The following is a 25,724-nucleotide window of genomic DNA, read 5'->3' as shown; positions in this document are numbered from 1 at the left end:
TATTTATTGTTAATCAAATTATAGCCCTTGCTAAAATTATTCCATCAATTTGAAATTTTGTATTTATTTATTTTTGATCATAAATGCCACCTACAATAAACAAAGATCGGCGCATTCCTATTCTGAACTTTCGCCAGCAACCTGCCATCGCTGTCTTCGGGTAGATCCTCGCGGGTTGATACTTTTTGGCTGCGGACACTTGAGCTGGGTTCCCGGCTCCGTAAATTTTGAAGTATCCTGACAAATGAAATTCTCTTCTGTCACCCCCGGCTTCAGCTGCACAAATTGTCCGAAGACGTAGATAGAGCAGATGCCCATAGAGAGTGTCCGGTGTTGTCTCAGCCCTGGACGTTCATCGCTGTTGCACCGCATCCGGCGGAATTAAACCTACAAGGGAAACAAAATGAAGACAAATATTGAAGCAACAAAATTCTACAATCTTACCAGTCGTGCCGATTAGGGCTCTCTATTTGCCGTAGATGGTAGACGACATTTTCTGCTGCTGCAACGTGGGCATTTCCTCCGCTCTCTTCCCTTCCGAAGTTCCGAAGTCGACCGATCCCAGCGGCAACATTAAACGTTACCTAATTTCTAGCAGGTTGTGTTCCTTGCTCTCTGGTTTCCCCGATTGATAGTATACTTCCCAAGCAGAGGACTTTGCCAACCTTCCACCACTGACCATACTTCCACCTTTCACCTTGATGGTTTTACCGGCCGGGAGTTTTGGTGGGAGAACTGACTGGCACTTAATCCTTTTTTTCGGTTCCTTCCGTATCTCGGGCTGCTTCCGATCCGGTCGTTCCGTTTTCTCGGTTCTATTTCTGGTTCGTCTCCTCATGACCGGATTGTGTCTCGCCGGAAGAATGGAGGCAAATTGTTTATTTCTTTTGGCTAATGGGGAACAACGACCAGCAGCTCCGATTGAAATTCACGGACATTCGATGAGCACGAGCGTTTATTGGGAGGACAAGGCTTATTGCTAGCAGGTGGCCACGGCTTCCACGGACTCTTCTTCAAGAAAAACGATGACGGACGAAAAATAAAACAATGCGAAAAAGCCGCGACGACGAGATGGCACGGAACGACGGCTGCGCGAGTTATGAAAAACATTCCCGAAAATGGAGGCAAAAAAATTGTGGATATGTCGATGAAAAATAACAGTGGTGCCAATTATATTATTATAGTTAATTGCGTAAGGTCAATCAGCAGTTTGTAGTTGAATCTATTATATTTATCATACAATTGTAGTTAAATTTATCATATTTACAGTTGAATCAATTATAATTGAATCTATTATAATCATAGTTGACTGCGTAAGGTCAATCATCAGTTTGTATATAAATCTATTGTATTTAAAGTTGAGGATCTCAGTAAGCCGTGCCCGGGAGCGGTCGCGTGTTTTTTTTTTCTTTGATTCGTTGCTTCAGAAAATTTTGGAAAAAATTAAATTTTAGCCAAAATCCGGTTTCAACGTTTACAAAATTTAATCGTGGTCCAATGTTTGGTAGTGTTTGATACTGAGAAAGTGGAATTTCGACGTTCGAAACTGAAGAATAAGTGTTGAGTTTTTGAGTAGCTTCGGTAAAGGGGTCTGGTGCTACGCCTCCCGGACCAACTCAAAAGACTGAAAACCAGCTTCTCCGATAATCTAAGGACTTTAAAAGATAAGTACATTGCAAATTTATGCATTATTTGTTAATATTCATAATTCTCAATGATTTTTTATGATAATAAAAAAAACATGAATTTTAAAAGTTTTGACACCGCTAATATTTGCTGGCAGGAAATATTTCGTTCGAAATTTCGAAAACATTTGATAACTTGGATTGCATAGAAACTTTTAAGCTAGTCCAGATGAAAGTTCTATAGGAACAATTGCTAAAATTAATTTTTAATCCGTTCAGTCACACACATGTTCAAATAATGTGTTTTCAACAAGTATAAGGTTGATTTTTTTCAACAATTGATAAGATTTTTTTTCATGAGATTGGACAAATAAAAAAAACGCATCAAGATAAATAAGAAAATTTAGTCTCAAGAATCATAAAACATCATTTGAGAAATTATTTAATTCCTTATATTTATAGACTGCATTTTTATTATATTATTATTCAATGGTCTAAGGTGTTCATTATAAAAGCTATGTTTTTTAATGGCAAAGAGATACACATCTTTAAAATAATACCTCATTTTAATATTGATTATGTAACTATTTAAAAACCTTTTTTAAAAAAATATTTTAAAGTAATGTAACAAAATTAAAGAAAATTTATGAGAATCAATGATTCGAGAATGTAAAGGGTAGTAGATTTCAAAATGAAGATAAAATTAACTTAAATTGAAAGTAAACAGTGTAGCCTTTCGCAATGAGAAAACAAGTGAATAGAAAATCGCGTCCTTTGTCTTTCCTACATTTAGGGAAGGATTGATAAGATTTCCAAAATTCATGATAAAATATAAAATTGACTAATTCCTTCCATTATCCGTCGTTTCTGCAAGCATTTAACAAAAACAGGAAGATAATTAATAACTTTATTGTGATAGCGTTATCTTACAAAAAGCAACCTTATTTTCCAACCAATTTTTCAAATAAACGCTATTTACTTGTATCACCTTTTTTACAATTTTTTGCTTAAAATTGTTGAAATAATTTGATCTTTTTAGTATTTAATCCTTAACCAATTCAATAGTAACCAAATCAAAAAAATTAATACAATTTTTCAAGCGTTTCAGTTCTTCAATCAAAACAATAAAGTTGAGTAACATTTGTTAATGGTTTGCAATAGATTCCAAAATTCGTTAAACACGTTTTCAACTAGTTAATCTTATCTATAAATTTACTAATTCTAGTTGAGAAACAAATCTTTTCAAAAAAAAATCAAAATAAAGGCAGATGTATTTTAGGTTTCAGTAATGACAATAGTTTTGATCACACTAGTCAAAAGTGTCTCCCGATCCAATCCTTTAACCCAAACCTCCAAACCAAAATTCTTTTGCTAGGACGCAGAGGTGACCTCGGTCCTAAAGCACAAAACTGATCTTTCATCCTTTCTACCTTTTCCAATCTATTAATTGACTACTAGGACCTGGCCGGCGCCGTTATTGATGTTCAAAGAGAGAGCATCAGGTTTGAGCATTGTGAATGTGTAGCCAATCCCAGGTTCCATTCATTTGACCTTTGAACAAAACTGGTGGCCTCGGTCAATCACGGAGTAGCAACCATTGGCGATGTGGAACTAGTTCTACTGAGCCACGCCAGCGATCATGGAATTCGAAATGTTTTTATTTTCATATTGGTATTTTCCAGATTGAAAACATTTTAAAATAACTTAAACTTGTCTAGGTCAATTAATACGAAAGAAAAATGTTGATGATGCATTTTGGATTCAATGATTGAAGGTGGATGTGAGTAGTCAATCAAGCTAAGCTAAGCTAAATCTATTGTATTTAAAGTTGAATGTGAAAAAATCAAATACAAATCGATGATAGGTATAACAAGCTGAAATAATTGAAACAACTGTAGTCTTTTTTCTCCGTGTTGTAGTTGCATCTATCATATTGACAATTGAATCAATTATACCACTACAGTTTAATCTATCATATTTACAGTTGAATCAATTATACCACTACAATTGAATCTATTATATTTATAGTTGAATGCTTATAATCAATCATACAGTTGTAGTTGAATCTATCATATCTACAGTTGAATCAATTATACCATTACAATTGAATCAATTATACCATTACAATTGAATCTATTATACCATTACAATTGAATCTATTATATTCATAGTTGATTGCATAAGGTCAATCAGCAGTTTGTAGTTGAATCTATTGTATTTATAGTTGAATGCATAATATAAATCATACAGTTGAGTACATTATATTGATAGTTGATTGCGTAAGGACAATTAGACGTTTGTAGTTGAATCTATTATAAAAGTAGCTGAATGCAAAAAAATCAACTGCATTTTGATTATTGGTATAACAAGCTGAAATGATTGGAACAACTTTCGTCTTTTTTCTCCGTGTATCATTTGGGAAAACCAGGTGGAGTTTTTGACCCTTTTGAACGAGGGAACCGGTGGCAGTGTCGTAGTGCATGATGTAGCCTCGAATGCCGCTTCGATGGTGAACACCCTTGAGTCCGACCTTGATGCCATTGCTCGGACAAGCAACATCCGGTTTAGGATAATGGTTGTTTGGTGCACCCTTAAAAGATCCTTCCTATTATCACCATCAAAAGATCCTTCCTATTATCACCATCAAAAGATCCTTCCTATTATCACGGTTAATCACAGCTATTTCGGAGCATCAGAAAAGTGCGGAGTGTACTGTAATTAAGGAAATAAACTAAAACCCAATTTGATTTTAAATCTTTTGATCTTTGGTCTACGACATGTACAGACATACATAGGTTTTTTTTCTTTGATTTTGGATCTCAAACACCTGGCATCCCTGGATCCCCTTTTTCGTAAACACTTCAGACAGCTGTCAAAACTTTTTTCAATATGGCTGAACGTGCGATTTGGCATGTGATACCACCATATCTAGATTCATCATGGCTGTGACGTTTGTCTCTCACAGTCAAAGGTATTTTGATATTTGAAAAGAAGATAAAAAGGAAAACGTAGTTTCATTCATCATGAATAACTAGTTTTTTTTTACAAATGAGTGGGTTATGAAATAATGCCGAAACTGGAATTGATGAAAATCAAAAATTAATTCAGCTTAATTTAAGTGTCGTTGAGAACACGACACGAAATAAGAATAAATCTGAAATATTAAACAAGTCGTTATGACAGCTTTACCATAATCACAATTTCGAGTGGGTTAAGAGGACAGCTTGAAATGTTAAGGCGGTTTTAGAGCACAGCCTGAACATTTCGAGAGAAATTTCAAGCGAGTTGAGATGACAGCTTGAAATTGAAAGGCGAGTCGACCTGAACATATCGATGGGATTTTCATGCGAGTTGAGAGGACAGATTGATATTGAAAACATTGTTATAAATTTCGGCCAAGTGGAGAGAAGAATCTAACATCGTTTGAAATTTCAAGCGAGTTAAGAGGGCAGCTTGAAATTGAAAGGCAAATTGAATGGACAGCCTGAACGTATCAATAGAAATTTCATGGGAGTTGAGAGGACAGCTTGAAATTGAAAGGCGAATCGAGTCGAGAAAATAGCTTGAAATTAAGAAGAAGTGGGTCGACCTTAAATATCTTATCAAATTGAAAATCAAGCAGGTTGCTGGTTGAGAAAACAGCTTGAGATAAGGTTCAACTATGAAGTTAGTCGAAACGACAGATCCAAATTAAGAAAAGTCAGTATTTATGCCATATTTTCAACACAGTCGACCAAAGAACAGATGTAAACAATTTAAACTCTATTTTTGCATTTTTACATTGAACATTTTAAACCAGCACAACTACAAGAAAACGGAGATCGGAACGATGTCAAAAATATCAAAAATCAGATCAAACCAAATCCAACCCAAGAAGAAACATCGCAAGACATTAGTGCCGCTTGAAAGTACACAAGAGTGCTTTTAGTAGAAAGTTTTGAAGAAAAATTTAAATTTTGAATTTAAAATATAAGAAGAAGTAAAATTAAAGTGATCTTTTATAACATTTTCAATGAACGTTACAGTGCTTCTGTGCTTCTGAAAAAATCCAACACTTTGTTTTGTAAATAACTTTTGAATGCATCGATGGAAATTGACGAAATTTTCAGTGAAGTTAATAATTGTAGTGTCGCCCACGGAGCTAAAGTACACGTCCTCTGATACTCCTGGTTGTCCAGTAACGAATGTTTTTCCATGGCATGCTACATTAGTTTGTAAGGCAATATTGTACACAGTACACACAAACTCAATCATGCATAGTAAGAATGGGCAATATAAATATAAAAATAAATATAAAATGCCATATGGACTTTAACTACGATACTGCAATAATGTAATGTGTTCAACCCCGAATGTATTGGTCACCCTGAAATCAAGTTAAACGCCTAAAAGTAGACAAGCAGTTCGAACCTTGCAATCACTGCTATAATGTTGCCAGACATTTTGTGTTCCTGTGTTGTGGAAAATTCGCGGGAAAAGTTATAATTTTAAATAGAAATGACATAAAAACTCTCTTTTTGGTTTGACGGTTCATAAAATAAGTTGTGTTTCTATTACATCCGACATGGTCTGCCGAAACATAATGTGTACGTGTACAAAATTGGTGACAATCTGTCAAGTGGTTTTTGAAATAACTCCAAAACAGAAATTGACAAATTTTTTAAGTAGGATCGAGAAAAATCCAGAAAAGTCCTAGCTGGAGACCCAAAAACAGGTGGAAATTAACTATTCGACCAAAGTTCACATGGTAAATCGTTTAAGAAGTCCTAGAGGATCCAAGAACCCAGGACGAGCTTAAATTTGGATAAGTGTGATGATTATTGATTCCTTGAAGTGAGGGAAATGTGAGGGGTATTTTCAAGCTCAACCTGAAAATATCAATAGAGGAAGGGATAAAAAAGTACAATTTTTCTGACTGGTTCGTCTAGATAAAATAAACAAAATACGGCGGTCAAATCGTGTGCAAAATATTTGGACTGCTTGTTGGAAGAAATTTCAAAAAAAAAATCGTAATGGGCAGCAAAACAAACTCATTAGCGGTCATCTGGCAGGTTTCCAACCAGAAACTTTTCGTTGAAAAGTCTCGCCTGTATTTCCTGGAGATTAACAAGAAAATAAAATTCATAAATTCAATGTCTAGTACTTTAGGAGGTTAACGGTCTGTGGAAACTGCAAATTACTAAGTCTTTCATAACGATTGACACACTGAATGGCTACAATCAGGGTCGTAGGAAGTACTGACTCATGGTGGAGGGGGGGAAGATTGAGTGGGTTTGGTGACCTATTTTTGTATGACATTTTTGGTCAAACAATGTATGAATTTAAAAAAATAAAAATAATATTTAAAAAAACTTTTTGATTATTCATTTTTAAGTTCTTTTACATACATTGTTTTTCGTGTGAAATAGAAACTTTTGAAAATACATCCTAAAATCTTTCAAATGATGATTAGGATTTGTATAAAGAATCCTAAAGTAACAAAATAGGAAACTTACTTTCATCAATAGTTGAAATCTTAAAATTTGCATCAAAATCTGGTGAACTTAGCTTTAGATTGCAAGACGTTCTCACGCTCGTATCCGGACAAGGCAAATCCAGGCTATTTTATTTAAAACCTGGTGAAATTTAGGCATTCCATTTCCAAATTTTTAAATCAAAATCCGGGCAATATGGGAAAAAATTAGCCATAAATCCAGGAACTATTCAACAAAAATGAAAAAAAAAAAAACGATTGTACTTTTTTTTTTCATCGAAAAACATAATCTGATTTTGAATAGTATTTTAGACTCGCAAAAAATCGTATATGTTTATTTTAATAAATCTAGCTTGAAAAATTTTAAATAAGAATGATGCAATTTCAATTTTTCGTTTTATTTTCCAACAAAAATGTGAATAAATCCGGACAAAATCTGGAGATTTAAAACGGGAAAATTGTACCTTGTGCCTTGTGAATGCAGATTTCATTATATACGTTAAAACTGAAGATTTAGGCATCCGGGCCAGGCTACCTTTTCCAATTTTTGCTTTTTCCAATATTCAAACAAGTCCGAGTAAAATCCGGTAATCTGGCCAGCTTAATTTTGCTTATTTGATTTGAACTTACAACATTTTTTAAGATAGGCTTCAATTTTGGATATATTTTTAATTAATCCAATTTTCAAAAAAAAAAGTAAAAGATAGAAAACATGCGATTCAAATCGGATTTATGCAAACTCGATCCTAGTTAAAAATTTTAGTTTGAAATTTAGTTCTTGAAAAAACTGCAATATTTAAAATGTTGGACAATGCGCCAAACCATATGGTATACCCTGAGGTTTTTTTAAGAGAAGATACATCTTTTTTTATCATCAATTACTTTTTTTTATAAATCAATTTCTGTGAATGGTTTTTTTAAATAAATTTTTTATAAGACAAAACGTGCAAAATAAACTAAAATTTTTCCTAATTTTTGTCATTTTGAACTGAATTATTCTAACGAACTGACTTTGGTTGGATTTTATAATCGTACTAACAATCAGAATTATGAGCCTGCGATCTCTTGCAATATAAATTCCTAACCGAAATGGGCATCTTGATCAGAATTCAGAGTTTTAATATTCAATCTGTTTCTGAATTTCAATACGTTTTCTGAAATGAACATGTAAACGGTTTCTGAATTTAGCAATATGAGCCAAGAATTGAAATAAGTTTCAGAGCCTTCAATCATGAATCCATAATTATAATTCGGATATTTTGAATTTCATTGATTATTCTTTATTTCAGTTATGTATTTGTAATCCAACTTGCAAACATAAATAAAAATAAAAATTTCGAATGATGAACCTATATTGCCATTTTGAAGCTTTGTTATGTTTGAATTTTTCATAAATAAAATTCATGAACTTCGAATCTTGTTTCGAAAAACATGAATCAAATTTCGAAGGAAATGTAAAACCAAATTCAAACGACGATTTCAAACACAGCTTTCTATTTCAATTTTCAATGATGATTCGAACTGAAAATCAAGAATCCTAAACTGGATACGTTGTCCGAAATATGAAAACATAAATACAATTGAGATATTGATTATAAGAAACCAGAATCTCTGAAATGAGTCTGATCTTATTTTTAATTGAATATTCAGAAATGAAAAACTACCAATAAGTGAAAATTTTTTAAAAACTGAATTCTGAATCTGGGACAAGTTTTTGAGGTTTTGACATCAGTTCTGAGTCAAGATTGTTACTATCGAATAACTTTACTCCATCATCACGATTTGATTGAGAATAACAAACAAAGAGTGTAAATTAGAATACTTCGCTTGCTTTTGATGGAGAGGTTAGAAAAAAGTAGGTATATTTGAAGTAGCTTTTTACTGTAATTTCATTATAAAAGCCTATCAGTATTAAAGGATTTTTTTTGTTTTCTTTTCAATGGCAACGGTTAAAATCTGTGAAGTACATTTGTACCCCAAAGTGTGTAATTTTCGTTGATTCAACTATTAAGATTAAAGGCATTTGTTTTTTTTTCTTCTTTTGAGTCTTAATTTTTGAATTTTTAACGATTTCGTACTCAATTCATTAGTTTTTTTTCTTCCGTATTTTATTTGATGACTTCTTAAATATGTGTAACCTAAGTTATTTTTGAATCTGTAGTTTTCTCTAAAAATCATGTATTTGAAAATAAATGTTCTAAAATTTTCCAATGGTAACCCTACCCACACGAGTAAATTAATAACTTTTTTACTATAATCATTCTAGGAGCAGGGTGATCGAAGGGGTGCACTTGGAGCTTCAGGTTGGGACCAGCTGGAGTGTGGCTACCAAAGGGATGACTCATCCGCGACATGAGCAAACATGAAATTACTGGATGACCGACGACGAGCGAGAGATAACGACCAGCACACATCCACTCAAGTAGTGGTGGTATAAATACCGGCCGGAAGGGCTTTCGATGTATCAGAAAACGCAACGATGGCAAGCAAGCAGAATCAAAAGCAACCGCAGCCTACTTTGACGCAGGTCGGCATCATCCCAGAGTTCAATGGGGAGACCGATGACTGGACGGTTTACCGGGAGATCATGGAGGAGTTCTTCAAGGCCAATGGAGTTCCGGAGGGGAATCGTGTATCGGTTTTGATTAGTTTGATTGGAACCGAGACTTATCGCATTCTGAGGGACCTTTGCCATCCGGTGGCACCGAACGAAAAGACGTACGAACAGTTGTGTGAACTGTTGGCTAAACAATTCATCCCGGAGATTGCAGTTTTTCGCGAGCGAGCCAAGTTCTATCGCGCCGAGCAGCGTCGAGGTGAAGATGTCAAGGCGTGGTACGCCCGATTGAAGAAACTGGCAATCGATTGCCGCTTTGCTGAGCATTTGGATCAACTGTTGCTGGATAAATTCGTGACTGGTTTGAAACCGGGGCCGATCCAAGAACGATTGTGCGAGGAAAGTGACAAGCTTACTTTGAAGGATGCCCTGGATATTGCGGCCAACAAGGAATCGGCACTTCAAGATGACGTTATCGCCGTAGATCTGGGTGAGCTGAGTTTGGGTGAAGGCAGAAGGCGCCATGGACGGCATCATCACGGTCGTCACGGACCTCATCATGGCGAACATGGCCGCCATGGACATCATCATCATGGTCCACCCCATGGACCCCATCACGGCGGTCGTCATCACGGAGGTCCTCATCATCATCATTTTGGACCAGGACCTGGACCCATGATGGGACACTTTGGACCTCACGCTTGGATGAGACCTCGTGGAGAACCTCGCATGATGGCTTACGCAATGGAGGCGCATGGTGGCTGTCCGTTTAAGCGTCGCAGCCGTGAAATGAAGCGTTGGGCCAAAAAGTGGCGCAAGCATGGGCGTCGTTCGTCGTCAAGCAGCTCAAGCTCCAGTTCCAGCAGCAGCTCGAGCAGTTCCGAAAGCGAGGAGGAAAACGAGTGCAAGAAAATGCGCAAATGCAAGCGCAAGGAAGGTCGTCGAGGCCACTGGCATGGACGTCACGGAGGACACCACGGTGCAGGACCTCGTGGACCACGTGGGCCATGTGGTAGACCGGAAGGAGGATGCCGCCGAGGACGGAGAGGTGAAATAGCGGAAACAGCTGAACAAACCGCTCCGACCGAAACCGAGCCGGAGTTGATTGAGTGAAGAAGGAAAAGATCTGTTAGAAGCATTTATGTCTATTTTCTATGTTAATCGACCTACTCATCCACTAGGGAAAAAAAAAGTTATAACCAAAGAAAAAATATTTAAAATTGTTTAAACGTTTACAAAAAAAACTAGATAAGGCTGTATATAAAAAATGTAAAAAAAAACAAATAATTGAGTTCTCAGTCCTCTAATGCTATCCGAAAATTCAAACAGAAAAATATGTTGCTTGATAGCCTTTATGAATTAAACTTATTGAGTTCTCTCAGTGCAGATCGAATATTGAACAAAGTTCATTCCAAAAAAAAGAAGCTGTATCTCAAATTTGAGAAATGGAAAGAAATGTAATTATTAATTTCAACATCAGATCATACATCATCTATAAAATATGGTTTTGAAGACGTTCTCCTTTAACTAGAAAGACTAACAATTGTAACTAGATAAATAGATAAATAGATAAAAAAGAGCAATTATGATAATGAATAAAAAGCTTAAAAAAGATATTTTACTATACTCAAGTGGTCTAATTTAATATATCTGTGTTATTTTTTTCAGTTATTTTGCATATATTCAGGTGTACTCAAAAAAGATAAAAAAGAGCAATTATGATAATGAATAAAAAGCTTAAAAAAAGATATTTTACTATACTCAAGTGGTCTAATTTAATATATCCGTGTTATTTTTTTCAGTTATTTTGCATATATTCAGGTGTACTCAATGAGGTCCTCGAAAGCAAAGTGCTATAAGTGTAAAAAAGCTACATTAAAGAAAAAACGTTTCCGGGTTTCTGGTTTTGGCGATGTTGCATATAAATTTTCAACAGAGTTGTATTTTTTATTCAATAAAAAAGTATTAAAATAAAATAAAAAAAACCTTAAATATTCACTCATGATAGATTTTTAAACAAAAAATCTTTTTTCATCATTGCTTCAAAATTGATCAATTTTGTACCCTATTGACTCTGAGGACTTAAAATTATTTAAGTAATGTGCGAAGTGTTAAATTAGACACCGTTTGAAAACCACTTGAATGATTTGACTTCTCTTTTTCTTAATCAAACCATTGTTTTGATAACATTCATCTGACAAATTTTCAAGTTTAAGGCAAATACTTTTGAAAGAATCGAATATGGAAATTTGTATTTTGGTTCCTGTTTTTTCATGTTGTTTATACTTGGCCGCTGTAGAAACGTAAGACTGAATAATAAAACTTGATAGTTTAAGGAAGAAAATATAGTTGAAAAATTCAAATGGCCGATTATTGTGTTAGTAAAAAAGTAGAGTAGAGTAGGCGTCAAATACCGCCAAAAAACCGTTAAGCCGAATATTCGACTCATCGAATAGTTGAGCCATTTTATACACTAACAGACTTGTCAAATTTTCTGATGTTGAATAATAAATAAAATATCCAAAAGAAATGATGAAAAAAAGTTTCAGTGAAAGATCTTAGGTGTATCTGGGTTTATTTCACTGTAAATAGCTTCATCGATGATTATCGTTTATTCCAGATTTTTTTTCATTTATTCAGGCTTGTCCATAAATCCAATGATGAATTCGAGAAAAGTCAATTCTGACCGGGATGGCCAGATATTATTTGAAATTTTCCGGATTTTACTCGGGTTTATTCAGACTATTTGCTACAACAAATAAATACTTAATTTTTTTTTTTGAAAATTGTTAGATTTTGCTTTCAAAAACGATTTGTTAGAGTAAATTTAAATATGAACATCAATTAATCTTTAACCCTTAGATACGATTTTAACACAGCTGCTGTCATTCGATGAAAACATTAAATGTTAAGTTATTTACTTTCTTTATCCTTTTGTTTGTTAAAAAAATAAGGCGCAGATATGCTCTTTTTTAACAAATTTTTCAAAAAATCATCCAGCCGTGTGGATTTGTTTGGAAGAAAATATGGAATTCTAAAAGTTGAAGATAATCCTTTTTTTGGCAACTATTTTCTAGACATCTAGCTAAAATTCGACATTCAATATAAAATAAGCAATTTCAAATAGCTTGGCACCTGTTGACATGTTTTGTCCCAGATTTTTGGTGATAAACTTTTAGAAGCGAAAATTCATCTGATGTCCTTTTAACTATTGGTGCCCTTTGAAAATCAAAAAGACCTCTACTTAAAGAAGATCTGATGAATTATACATCTGGTTGAAAATAATCGATTCAAAACATAAGGAGTATGAAGCTGGAAGAAGTAGAAGAAATATGAAATTTCATATATTCGCTTTTTAATTTCAATTAAAAACTTATTTGAAATAGTCGGTACATCTCTAAAAAAAAGTTTTAAATTGATATGAGAAAAATAACTTGAAATAAATTATCCGGTCGTTCCTGTGGTGAATTTTATCACACAACATAAACATTGAGGTTTATTTTAAAATTTTTATTCAAAACTCAAACTTGTTCACATTTTTGCAACTGTTCCGAAAACAACTGAGGCTCTCGTAATCAGAGGGAGATTTGCTGCAAAACCAAGATTTTTTTGAACACTCTTTCGGTTGAAATAAAACAGCTCGAATTAAAAAATAAATATGAAAAATCGAGCACCTTGACATACAGCGCTTATTCTTGAAACTATCATTGGGATACTTTTATCCCTTTAATTCTAAGGGTCTCAATTATTACAAGTACTGAACATCTAAAATACCTGAATAAGAATCCTTGGTTTTCAATTATTTAAAATAAATTTAAGAGAAAAATCTAAATATGTTTTACCCCAATTCAGTTAATCTGAGTAATGAATTTACATTCATCCTACTTAAAAAATCAGCTCTAATGATCATTGCTATTATAGGTCTGAAAATTAAAAAAAAAAAACAGAACAAATCTTGGATTCCTAGTTGTATAAATTGACGTTGGATTTAATGGATGACCTATAGTTTCGGATTGTGGTTAAAATTCGTTAACGATAGTTCATGAACAATGAAAAAAACCTCAAAGAAAAATTTGCTTTTGAGACAGATGCAGAGGTATTTCACAAACTTTTGAGCATTCAGGAATATACTCATGATTATTCTGATGTCACTAAAGTATTATTTCTCAGTTTTTAATATTAAAGACTTAGTTTTTTTTGTAAACTTTCAGATTTTTTTTTCGCTAAAACCAAAAATAGTTGCCGTCTTCGAGGTAGTCGATTTTTGATTAATTTTATTTTAAAAATAAGCTGATATTGACTGTTTTTCAGAAGAAATTTGCGCTCATGGATTTCTAGAATACCGTCAAACGGGAATCATGCAACAGTAGGGTTAAATGCAACATTTGTATACCACAACACGTATTCATTTTATTTTAATATAATGTAATAAAGTTATCATTAAATGATAACAAATGATGATGACAAAGTTTCTCAAATCGAGAGATAGTTTTTAAAGTTTTTGGTTTTCATAAAAACATTTTAACATTTTTCGATGCCGTAAACAACTTTACCCGATATGACGGAATAGCTAGATGTTATCACCTACAAACTTTATATTGTTTTTATTATTCTTTACCAACACTGTTGGTGTAAAAATATTTTTCGGACAGTTACAATTTTTTTTAAATAAATATTATTACAATTCAGTTACCAGCATGGGCTAATATGCAACAAAATGCAAATCAAAGATTCACCTTTTAAATCTCGTTTCCATATGCTGCAATATGATTGTTTTGCACCACGCTGTCGTAATTTTACGATTATTTTGAAATGAACTTCAAGATTAACTCTTAAATTGTTGGCAGCAGTGAAAACTGCTGAACCAAACATGACTAATTTTTTTCTCCATTGGTTGCCTTCTTCTTAGAGAATGGGTGGACCGTCATCTTGGAGGATTTGGAGGAACCATCTTCTTGGTGAATATTGCAGGAACCGATGCTTTCACTTTGAGATTAGTTAAACGAATGAGCCCAACTGCGCTGGGTACGCTCTTTTTATAGCGTCAAATACCCGAGCTTCAGAGAAATGGGCGGAGCCAAATCGATGAGTTTTTACTCTCTGGATAAAGAGAAGATTTTCCGTTCAGAACTTTTTCTGTTTTGCATGCATGTGGATGCTCAGTTCTTTTTTAATTTCTTTTCTTCTTCTTTTTCATCTATATCCTCTACACACGCGTTTGTCAATTTCAAAATTTCATCCATCCAGACATTAACTTTTATAATTTTAGCTAGTACATTTTTTTGTAGTATTTTTTTACCCCTTAATGTATCCAGCACCCTGATGCTTTTTCCAAAAACATTTTTGACAGGAAAATGTAAAATTAATTTCGAACAAAACCAAAAATTACTGCAATTGATGTTTCAATGGGGTTTCATTAGATTGGTCTGATCACGTGAAGTACTTGGGACTCACACTTGATCGGAATCTTACTGCAAAAAATGTTTAAATGTACCATCTGCAAAGATGAGCAAATTTTGAAAATTGGTAAAAATCTGAAGACACCCTACTAAAATTATCATTTAACACGTTGACGGACAGTTGCGTCTGTAGCCGTCAAGTTCAAGTTCACTATGCATTTGTGCATTTACCAGCGTACAAGTAGAAGCCTAGTGTCATGTTTTCGAAAAAAAAAAATTAGTAGGGTAGGTGTACCTTCTTCCGTCGTATCCCTCTGATTCGTCGCAATTCAAGAATGCATGTTTTAGAGCCGAAAAATCACTTTCCACTTTATAGTGTCAATTTTCGAATTTCACTTGTTTCTACTGTCCGTCAACGTGTTAATGTATCTATGTTCACGTGATATTCACACAGTTCAAAAGCTGGGACTTTCCCCTTTCATTTGAGCCCATATTTAAAATAATCTCCCGAGAGGTCTAGAACATTTTATTTTTTGAAGATTTTCTAACCTTGTCTAACTTTAAGTTTTGAGTAGGCCTTGGTCGAGTGCGGACGCGTTTTCTGTCATTTTGTTGTTTGCGTAGTTTTTCGGTTTTTCTAGAGAAGTTTTAAAAATTAATGGATGTATAATTTACAAAAAAACGAAGATTTTTTTTATCGTACCAGGCTTAAAATCAGGAATCATTTTTTATGATTCCGTCGCGTTTCAAAGAGCCATCAATCTAGAAGCCGGATGATGAAGGACCGCTGAATCATTAAATATGCACCGCATTCATAGCACAATGTCCATCGTGAATTCAGCTAAATATCTTCAGATTGGTGAGTTCGTTCCATTATTTATTCTTTTGTTGTATACATAATCGATCTTTTTTATTGATTACAAATATAAAATAGCTTAACTCTGTCAAAGGGGAATTGTGGGGGGCTGGATAGGTCATCAAACGATCAAAAGACTGATATACTATGGATTGTGGGTTCAAGCCAGCCGGAGTATCTCGGCAAATTTAGAATCATGAGAAGGTTGCTTAGGTACCTTTTCCGGATTCTTTATTTGTTTTGAACAGTTGGAAGGGAGTGAGATGAGTAAAACCTATCCCAAACCAGTGGTATCGGACCCCTTGGTTGTGTTGCAAATACTGTTGATGAGTTAAGCATAAACAATATTTGAATGTGCGATCGAGACTTCCCGTACCGACTCGGGTCGAAAGACCTATCAGCCACTGGTGGGTTCTCATACATACATACATACATTTTCTAACCTTGTCTAACCTTTAGCGTTATTTAAAAAAAAAAACACTGCTAAGAATCTACTGTAGGAGCTTGAAATGATTTAATAGGTTTATATACCTACATATTCAAGATGTTACTTTTCTAAAAATAATCTTTAAAGAAACGGTTTTTGAATGTAAATTGACCATCATGAAATTAAAAATTATATAACTAATAACTAAGTCGAAGAGATACTATTTCAGGTCTTAAACAATCAGCAGATTTTTCAAATAAAATATTTCTTATCTCTTATTTTTCATCACTTTGATATCTTTGCTATTTACATATGGAGCTGGAATAACGCTAAAGGTTAGACGAGTGTTTTAACAGTGATTATTTTCTTTTTCAATAACACATTAAAAAGGTTAAAAATAAAAAAAATCTAGATCTCTTGGTGAATTATTTTAAATTCCAGCTTAAATGAAAAGGGAAAGCCCCAGCTTTTGAATGGTGCAAAAGTTTGCGATTCTAGATTTTGAAAAATAAAATTATTGTACCATAGAAACCTTGATTTTATTACTCTCTCCATGAAGCCTTTAAAAACCAATCTATTCTATTTTATTTATCTAATGAGGATTTTAACCAGCTTGGTCATTCTTCCTCTTAGTTTAAAACCAATCAAAATTCAAACTAGTGTCACTTATTTAAGAACTCTCATCGCGTAAGAGGTAGTCGAATAAGGAAAGTTCATTGCAATACACATATGGAATTCCAAAGTACAGTTCATGTTACAAATATTGATAAATTTAGAATTTTACAGGTTTTTCTCCGACTTTTGTTTCGAGTGCTTGAATTATTGATACAGATTTTGATAAACTTCATCTCTTAATGGTACTGAACCCAAGAAAAAAACTTCAACTATTCAATACAACTAAGATTTTAATGTGGTCGTTCTAGAGAAATTACCTACTGGATAAAAGGCAAAACTATCTCCTGAAGACATTTCTTCTGGTAAACTTGTTCATTCATGGTTGTTCCAGTGATGAAAACTTTTGTCTTCCTTCAACAGCCAGATTTACATTTTTCAAATATTCAATTTGGCTCGCCAAATAATCAACTTGCGGGCAAATTTATCCCCGAACCTATCTGAACCATTGGAACCTATCTGAAGCATTCCTCAAGCAAGTATAAATTTCTGGCCCGGGATTTGTCGATCTCGGGAGTTTCAAAGGAAGGGTGTTTGTTTTTCGAAGGCTCGCAAACAAACACCCCCCTTCCTGATGAAATCAAAGCGTTTAGATGCAGCAAGTTGATTTATGTGAGAGTTCAACTTTTTTCCTAAGTAAATGTATAGTTTTGGTGTAGTTTTTGTTGTATTTTTGAGGTAAATTTTTGATATTTAAAATATAGAGGCATTTTCCAAGAGTATGCCAGTCTAGGACAAAAGGCTAGAAACCCTATCAAATGGTAACGTTTGAAGAACAAAATTAAAGGGGAATAGGGCGAGGGCCTAGCCTAGGGAGTTGAATGAAAGCACAATTTTATTTTCTTTGTAGCAAAAGTTTTATAAGCAATCTTTGTCCATCTTTCGATTTTCATTGTTGTTCGGCCTTAACACATTAAGGATCGCGATGTTATTGTTTTTTTGGACTACGAAGAAATATAAATCAAGAAAACACCGAAATTCAGCAATATAGACGGCTTAGCTACATAACCTATGTAACATAGAAACTTTCCTTTTGCTAAAAATGATTTCAATTCACGATTTTTTTCAAAAGAGGGCTTCCCGCAAGTTATTGGCGTTAAGTTTATCGATGAATGTTTGGTTCTGTAAACTTAACTTAGAACAACTGAGTGTTTTAATAGTTTTACATATCAAGATTTTGAACGGTTTTCATCAATTCTATTTTGTCATTTTAGTCTTGATTTTGAGATTTTTCGTTTATGTTTAAGGGCACAAAATTTAATTAGAAATTTATAATAATTGCTAGAAACTTTATTTATAGGAAATTTTTTTAAGGAATTTTGTTATAGATTTCTACAGGTTTTATTTGTTGTTAAAACATGCAAATTCATCGTGTCTTTTTTTGAGAATTATTAAGTTCGTTCATCTTATCTACTTGGGATTTGATTGACACCCCAGTGTCGAAAGGTGCAATTTTAGTTTAATCGTGTGTCAATTTATCGATCGATTTTGGATGTTATAACAGTCGCCTTACCACTTTTTTTATTTAAATTTACAATCAAGTTGTTCTGGTTAAACAGCATTCCTTGTGGTATACCAATGCCACTAAATTCAAAAATACTTGTCAATAATGCCAAGACAATCGCATAAACACGCTCAACTATCGTTTCGCCGCCTGAAGAGAACGCATGGTAGGTATCATTTCTACATTTTTCTTGAGCAATTCCAAGATGTTTCTTCGGAAAATAACGACAGCGTGGATGAAAATTTGATTGTATTATTATAATTTAACGATGCGACGACAAAACGGGTGCGCTTCTCTTCTCTTCTATGTTGTGCAATTCGATGCATGGAACGTCAAGCAGCACATAAACTGAAATTATGATACGTATCTAACATGGCAAAGGTTTGACGCTACGTTTAAATAGTAGTAATGGTTTTGTTCTGGCACTGAAAGTGAGTGTTTCGAGTATAAATTTTTATTACAGTAGATATAGCATCTGTTAATGGAGATTGACTTCAAGAATCATCAATAAATTATATCAGTGGATAACAGTAATTGAGTTTACGAGTAGAGATATTTTACCACTTATGAGTTGAATAATAGCTTATATGGTAGGTATCAAATGGTTAACTGAAATTGGAACAACTGAAAATCACCCATGCTTGTCGATCAATGTGTCACATTCATGTCTGAGTACAGAAAGAAAACGCCTAAAGGTATACTATTAATCATAGTGAGTGTTCCTACCCCATATGAAAATCAACAAAAATTTATTTCGATGAAAGCTGGCTTTTGCAGCCAACACATTGTAACGTTCAACTTTTTAGTGGCAACGCTCGATGAATTTAATCGAAACCATAAATGTTTCAACTAATATTTGTGCTTCGCAAAGTTAATGCTTGCACCAAGCTATGCAATTTCGCTTTCGCAATTCACGAATTCATGGGAAAAATTTGGCCAGACGAGCTTGTGGTTCAACATCACTGACATTGTTCCAGAGCGCAGCGAAAAACTGATTCCGGGAATTGGTTGCCGGTTTCCGGTGTAACCTCATGCTCACTTTACGATTGCATTGTTTTACTAAAATTACGCTCTTTGAAGCTTTTATGGACTTGGACGAGGTTCTTCTTGGAAATTAAGGAAAACCTCTATTCTGAACTAAATGATGGATTGCCTTTTTTTTTTGTAAAATTCTATTGCAATTTCGCCTTTTTTTTTATCGTAATCGCGGGAGTTTCTTTAAAAGCAAATTATTTTTCATACCGCCAGACTGCATATCCCTATTGAAGTTCATAAAAATTCATATCCGATAGTAAACACAAACTAACAACATCAATCAACAGTTCTCCCTACAGGCTCCCTGCTCGATAAATCTACGGTTGTTGTTGGTTTTTTCTCCCTTCAGACGCTGTACTTCTGTGTTTGTGCACGCCCGTATACTCCGGAGGAAATTTATTGAAAAACTTCAACCGGAAAGTATTTTTCCCGTGCCGATTCGCAAGGACCGAATGCATTCACTTGTGCCGGCAGCTTTTCACATCGAAGAATGATATTTCTGATTGCGCTCTGCCTTCAAGGTCGGAATCATTCGCATGAGAAAAATTACTATGTTCGCGATATTTCATGAATTCCTAGGAACCATATCTTTAAGATCAGAGAAAGCTTAAATAAAAAATAAAGCTAAAATTATAAAAATTGTCAACATTGTCAATATTGTCAAAATTGTCAAAATTGTCAAAATTGTCAAAATTGTCAACATTGTCAAAATTGTCAAAATTGTCAAAATTGTCAAAATTGTCAAAATTGTCAAAATTGTCAAAATTGTCAAAATTGTCAAAATTGTCAAAATTGTCAAAATTGTCAAAATTGTCAAAATTGTCAAAATTGTCAAAATTGTCAAAAATGTCAAAATTGTCAAAATTGTCAAAATTGTCAAAATTGTCAAAATTGTCAAAATTGTCAAAATTGTCAAAATTGTCAAAATTGTCAAAATTGTCAAAATTGTCAAAATTGTCAAAATTTTTCAAAATTTTTCAAAATTTTTCAAATTTTTTCAAAATTGTCAAAATTGTCAAAATTGTCAAAATTGTCAAAATTGTCAAAATTGTCAAAATTGTCAAAATTGTCAAAATTGTCAAAATTGTCAAAATTGTCAAAATTGTCAAAATTGTCAAAATTGTCAAAATTGTCAAAATTGTCAAAATTGTCAAAATTGTCAAAATTGTCAAAATTGTCAAAATTGTCAAAATTGTCAAAATTGTCAAAATTGTCAAAATTGTCAAAATTGTCAAAATTGTCAAAATTGTCAAAATTGTCAAAATTGTCAAAATTGTCAAAATTGTCAAAATTGTCAAAATTGTCAAAATTGTCAAAATTGTCAAAATTGTCAAAATTGTCAAAATTGTCAAAATTGTCAAAATTGTCAAAATTGTCAAAATTGTCAAAATTGTCAAAATTGTCAAAATTGTCAAAATTGTCAAAATTGTCAAAATTGTCAAAATTGTCAAAATTGTCAAAATTGTCAAAATTGTCAAAATTGTCAAAATTGTCAAAATTGTCAAAATTGTCAAAATTGTCAAAATTGTCAAAATTGTCAAAATTGTCAAAATTGTCAAAATTGTCAAAATTGTCAAAATTGTCAAAATTGTCAAAATTGTCAAAATTGTCAAAATTGTCAAAATTGTCAAAATTGTCAAAATTGTCAAAATTGTCAAAATTGTCAAAATTGTCAAAATTGTCAAAATTGTCAAAATTGTCAAAATTGTCAAAATTGTCAAAATTGTCAAAATTGTCAAAATTGTCAAAATTGTCAAAATTGTCAAAATTGTCAAAATTGTCAAAATTGTCAAAATTGTCAAAATTGTCAAAATTGTCAAAATTGTCAAAATTGTCAAAATTGTCAAAATTGTCAAAATTGTCAAAATTGTCAAAATTGTCAAAATTGTCAAAATTGTCAAAATTGTCAAAATTGTCAAAATTGTCAAAATTGTCAAAATTGTCAAAATTGTCAAAATTGTCAAAATTGTCAAAATTGTCAAAATTGTCAAAATTGTCAAAATTGTCAAAATTGTCAAAATTGTCAAAATTGTTAAAATTGTAAAAAATTGTCAAAATTGTCAAAATTGTCAAAATTGTCAAAATAGTCAAAATTGTAAAAATTGTCAAAACTGTCAAAATTGTCAAAATTGTCAAAATTGTCAAAATTGTCAAAATTGTCAAAATTGTCAAAATTGTCAAAATTGTCAAAATTGTCAAAATTGTCAAAATTGTCAAAATTGTCAAAATTGTCAAAATTGTCAAAATTGTCAAAATTGTCAAAATTGTCAAAATTGTCAAAATTGTCAAAATTGTCAAAATTGTCAAAATTGTCAAAATTGTCAAAATTTTTCAAAATTTTTCAAATTTTTTCAAATTTTTTCAAAATTGTCAAAATTGTCAAAATTGTCAAAATTGTCAAAATTGTCAAAATTGTCAAAATTGTCAAAATTGTCAAAATTGTCAAAATTGTCAAAATTGTCAAAATTGTCAAAATTGTCAAAATTGTCAAAATTGTCAAAATTGTCAAAATTGTCAAAATTGTCAAAATTGTCAAAATTGTCAAAATTGTCAAAATTGTCAAAATTGTCAAAATTGTCAAAATTGTCAAAATTGTCAAAATTGCCAAAATTGTAAAAATTGTAAAAATTGTAAAAATTGTCAAAATTGTTAAACTTGTCAAAATTGTCAAAATTGTCAAAATTGTCAAAATTGTCAAAATTGTCAAAATTGTCAAAATTGTCAAAATTGTCAAAATTGTCAAAATTGTCAAAATTGTCAAAATTGTCTAAATTATCAAAATTGTCAAAATTGTCAAAATTGTCAAAATTGTCAAAATTGTCAAAATTGTCAAAATTGTCAAAATTGTCAAAATTGTCAAAATTGTCAAAATTGTCAAAATTGTCAAAATTGTCAAAATTGTCAAAATTGTCAAAATTGTCAAAATTGTCAAAATTTTCAAAATTGTCAAAATTGTCAAAATTGTCAAAATTGTCAAAATTGTCAAAATTGTCAAAATTGTCAAAATTGTCAAAATTGTCAAAATTGTCAAAATTGTCAAAATTGTCAAAATTGTCAAAATTGTCAAAATTGTCAAAATTGTCAAAATTGTCAAAATTGTCAAAATTGTCAAAATTGTCAAAATTGTCAAAATTGTCAAAATTGTCAAAATTGTCAAAATTGTCAAAATTGTCAAAATTGTCAAAATTGTCAAAATTGTCAAAATTGTCAAAATTGTCAAAATTGTCAAAATTGTCAAAATTGTCAAAATTGTCAAAATTGTCAAAATTGTCAAAATTGTCAAAATTGTCAAAATTGTCAAAATTGTCAAAATTGTCAATATTGTCAAAATTGTCAAAATTGTCAAAATTGTCAAAATTGTCAAAATTGTCAAAATTGTCAAAATTGTCAAAATTGTCAAAATTGTCAAAATTGTCAAAATTGTCAAAATTGTCAAAATTGTCAAAATTGTCAAAATTGTCAAAATTGTCAAAATTGTCAAAATTGTCAAAATTGTCAAAATTGTCAAAATTGTCAAAATTGTCAAAATTGTCAAAATTGTCAAAATTGTCAAAATTGTCAAAATTGTCAAAATTGTCAAAATTGTCAAAATTGTCAAAATTGTCAAAATTGTCAAAATTGTCAAAATTGTCAAAATTGTCAAAATTGTTAAAAATTGTCAAAATTGTCAAAATTGTCAAAATTGTCAAAATTGTCAAAATTGTCAAAATTGTCAAAATTGTCAAAATTTTCAAAATTGTCAAAATTGTCAAAATTGTCAAAATTGTCAAAATTGTCAAAATTGTCAAAATTGTCAAAATTGTCAAAATTGTCAAAATTGTCAAAATTGTCAAAATTGTCAAAATTGTCAAAATTGTCAAAATTGTCAAAATTTTCAAAATTGTCAAAATTGTCAAAATTGTCAAAATTGTCAAAATTGTCAAAATTGTCAAAATTGTCAAAATTGTCAAAATTGTCAAAATTGTCAAAATTGTCAAAATTGTCAAAATTGTCAAAATTGTCAAAATTGTCAAAATTGTCAAAATTGTCAAAATTGTCAAAATTGTCAAAATTGTCAAAATTGTCAAAATTGTCAAAATTGTCAAAATTGTCAAAATTGTCAAAATTGTCAAAATTGTCAAAATTGTCAAAATTGTCAAAATTGTCAAAATTGTCAAAATTGTCAAAATTGTCAAAATTGTCAAAATTGTCAAAATTGTCAAAATTGTCAAAATTGTCAAAATTGTCAAAATTGTCAAAATTGTCAAAATTGTCAAAATTGTCAAAATTGTCAAAATTGTCAAAATTGTCAAAATTGTCAAAATTGTCAAAATTGTCAAAATTGTCAAAATTGTCAAAATTGTCAAAATTGTCAAAATTGTCAAAATTGTCAAAATTGTCAAAATTGTCAAAATTGTCAAAATTGTCAAAATTGTCAAAATTGTCAAAATTGTCAAAATTGTCAAAATTGTCAAAATTGTCAAAATTGTCAAAATTGTCAAAATTGTCAAAATTGTCAAAATTGTCAAAATTGTCAAAATTGTCAAAATTGTCAAAATTGTCAAAATTGTCAAAACTGTCAAAATTGTCAAAATTGTCAAAATTGTCAAAATTGTCAAAATTGTCAAAATTGTCAAAATTGTCAAAATTGTCAAAATTGTCAAAATTGTCAAAATTGTCAAAATTGTCAAAATTGTCAAAATTGTCAAAATTGTCAAAATTGTCAAAATTGTCAAAATTGTCAAAATTGTCAAAATTGTCAAAATTGTCAAAATTGTCAAAATTGTCAAAATTGTCAAAATTGTCAAAATTGTCAAAATTGTCAAAATTGTCAAAATTGTCAAAATTGTCAAAATTGTCAAAATTGTCAAAATTGTCAAAATAGTCAAAATTGTCAAGATTATTAAGATTGTCAAAAATGACAAAATTGTCAAAATTATCTAAATTTTTGAAAACGATCTTCGATTCCAAAAAAATTGTCAAAAAATTCCAAAAAACTTAGAAATAACTTAAATATACAAAAAATTACAAAAAACTTGAAAAATATAAAAAAAATTAACAAATAAAAAAAAATGCATAAAATCACGAAAAAAATTTCAAGTGCATACTAAAAAGAACAAATAATTGCGAAAATTTTGCAGAAACTTGCAAAAAAATGCAAAAAAATTTAAAAGAACTACGAAAAATTCAAAAAAATTACAATAAATAAAAATTTATTTCAGAAAATTATAAAAATTAAAAACGAATTACAGAAACTTACAAAAAAATACAGAAACTTACGAAAAATTACAAAATAATACAAAAAAAAAAGTATAAAAAAAAATTACAAAAAATTGCAAAAAACTACAAAAATTCAAAAAAAAATCCAAAAAATCACAAAAAAAAACAAACAATTACTAAAAATTACTAAAAATACAAAAAATTTCAAATGATTACTAAAAATAACAAAATATAACAAACAATAACATAAAATTGCAAAAAAATATAATTTTTTTTCACAAAATTAAAAAAAAATTACAAATATATACAAAAAAATACAAAAAATTACAAAAAAAAACAAAAAGTTTACAAAACAATTAAAAAATACATAATTATACATTAAATTACGTTAAACAATAAAAAATTAACACAAATAAAAAAAATTCAAAAAACAAAAAAAATTAACAAAAAAATTGAAAAATGCAAAAAAATTCCAAAAAATTACAAAAAAAAATAATGAAAAAAATTTCAAAAAATTACAAAGAATTACAAAAGATATAAAAAATAACAAAAAAAAATACAAAAAATTTCAAAAACTTTCAAAAAATCACAAAAATTGACAGAATGTAACAAAAATTTTTAAAACTAATAAAAAAAATTACAAAAAAATTCAAAATTTAAAAAAAAAATACAAAAAATTTCAATAATTTTCAAAAAATTACAAAAAAAATACAAAATTTACAAAAAAATAAAAAAATTTAAAAAAGTTACATATAGTTACAAAATATAACAAAAAAAATCAAAAAAATTTAAAAAAATCGCATAAAATTTCAAAAAATTGCAATAATTTTCATAAAATTACAAAAAATTACTAAAATATCCAATAAAGAAAACCATAAAAAAAAAAATTCAAAAAATTAGGAAAATTTCAAAAATTTACAAAATCTCACAAAAATTTCAAAATTACTTAAAATAACAAAAAAATCAAAAAATTAATT

At 31.1% G+C, this 25,724-nt stretch overlaps 2 protein-coding genes and 1 long non-coding RNA gene across 5 annotated transcripts in view; 1 reads left to right on the top strand and 2 right to left on the bottom strand.

Moving 5' to 3' along the window:
• The window catches only part of LOC129750963 (opsin, ultraviolet-sensitive), a 422,334-nt gene that overhangs the window by 73,260 nt on the left and 323,350 nt on the right, over positions 1-25,724 (bottom strand). The window lies entirely within an intron of this gene.
• LOC129750973 (uncharacterized) lies at positions 49-1,144 on the bottom strand. The gene is made up of 2 exons (XR_008738541.1): positions 445-1,144; positions 49-387 (listed from the first exon to the last, which is right to left on the bottom strand). It is a non-coding gene; the product is annotated as an uncharacterized LOC129750973 (long non-coding RNA).
• LOC129750964 (uncharacterized) lies at positions 9,427-10,942 on the top strand. Its single transcript, XM_055746188.1, has one exon. It carries the CDS (start codon positions 9,578-9,580, stop codon positions 10,766-10,768), a length of 1,191 nt encoding a protein of 396 aa, XP_055602163.1. The 5' UTR covers positions 9,427-9,577; the 3' UTR covers positions 10,769-10,942.

This window comes from Uranotaenia lowii, chromosome 3 (assembly GCF_029784155.1).
Source record: "Uranotaenia lowii strain MFRU-FL chromosome 3, ASM2978415v1, whole genome shotgun sequence".
Lineage (NCBI taxonomy): Eukaryota > Metazoa > Arthropoda > Insecta > Diptera > Culicidae > Uranotaenia > Uranotaenia lowii.
This window is presented reverse-complemented; position numbering and strand designations above follow the sequence as displayed.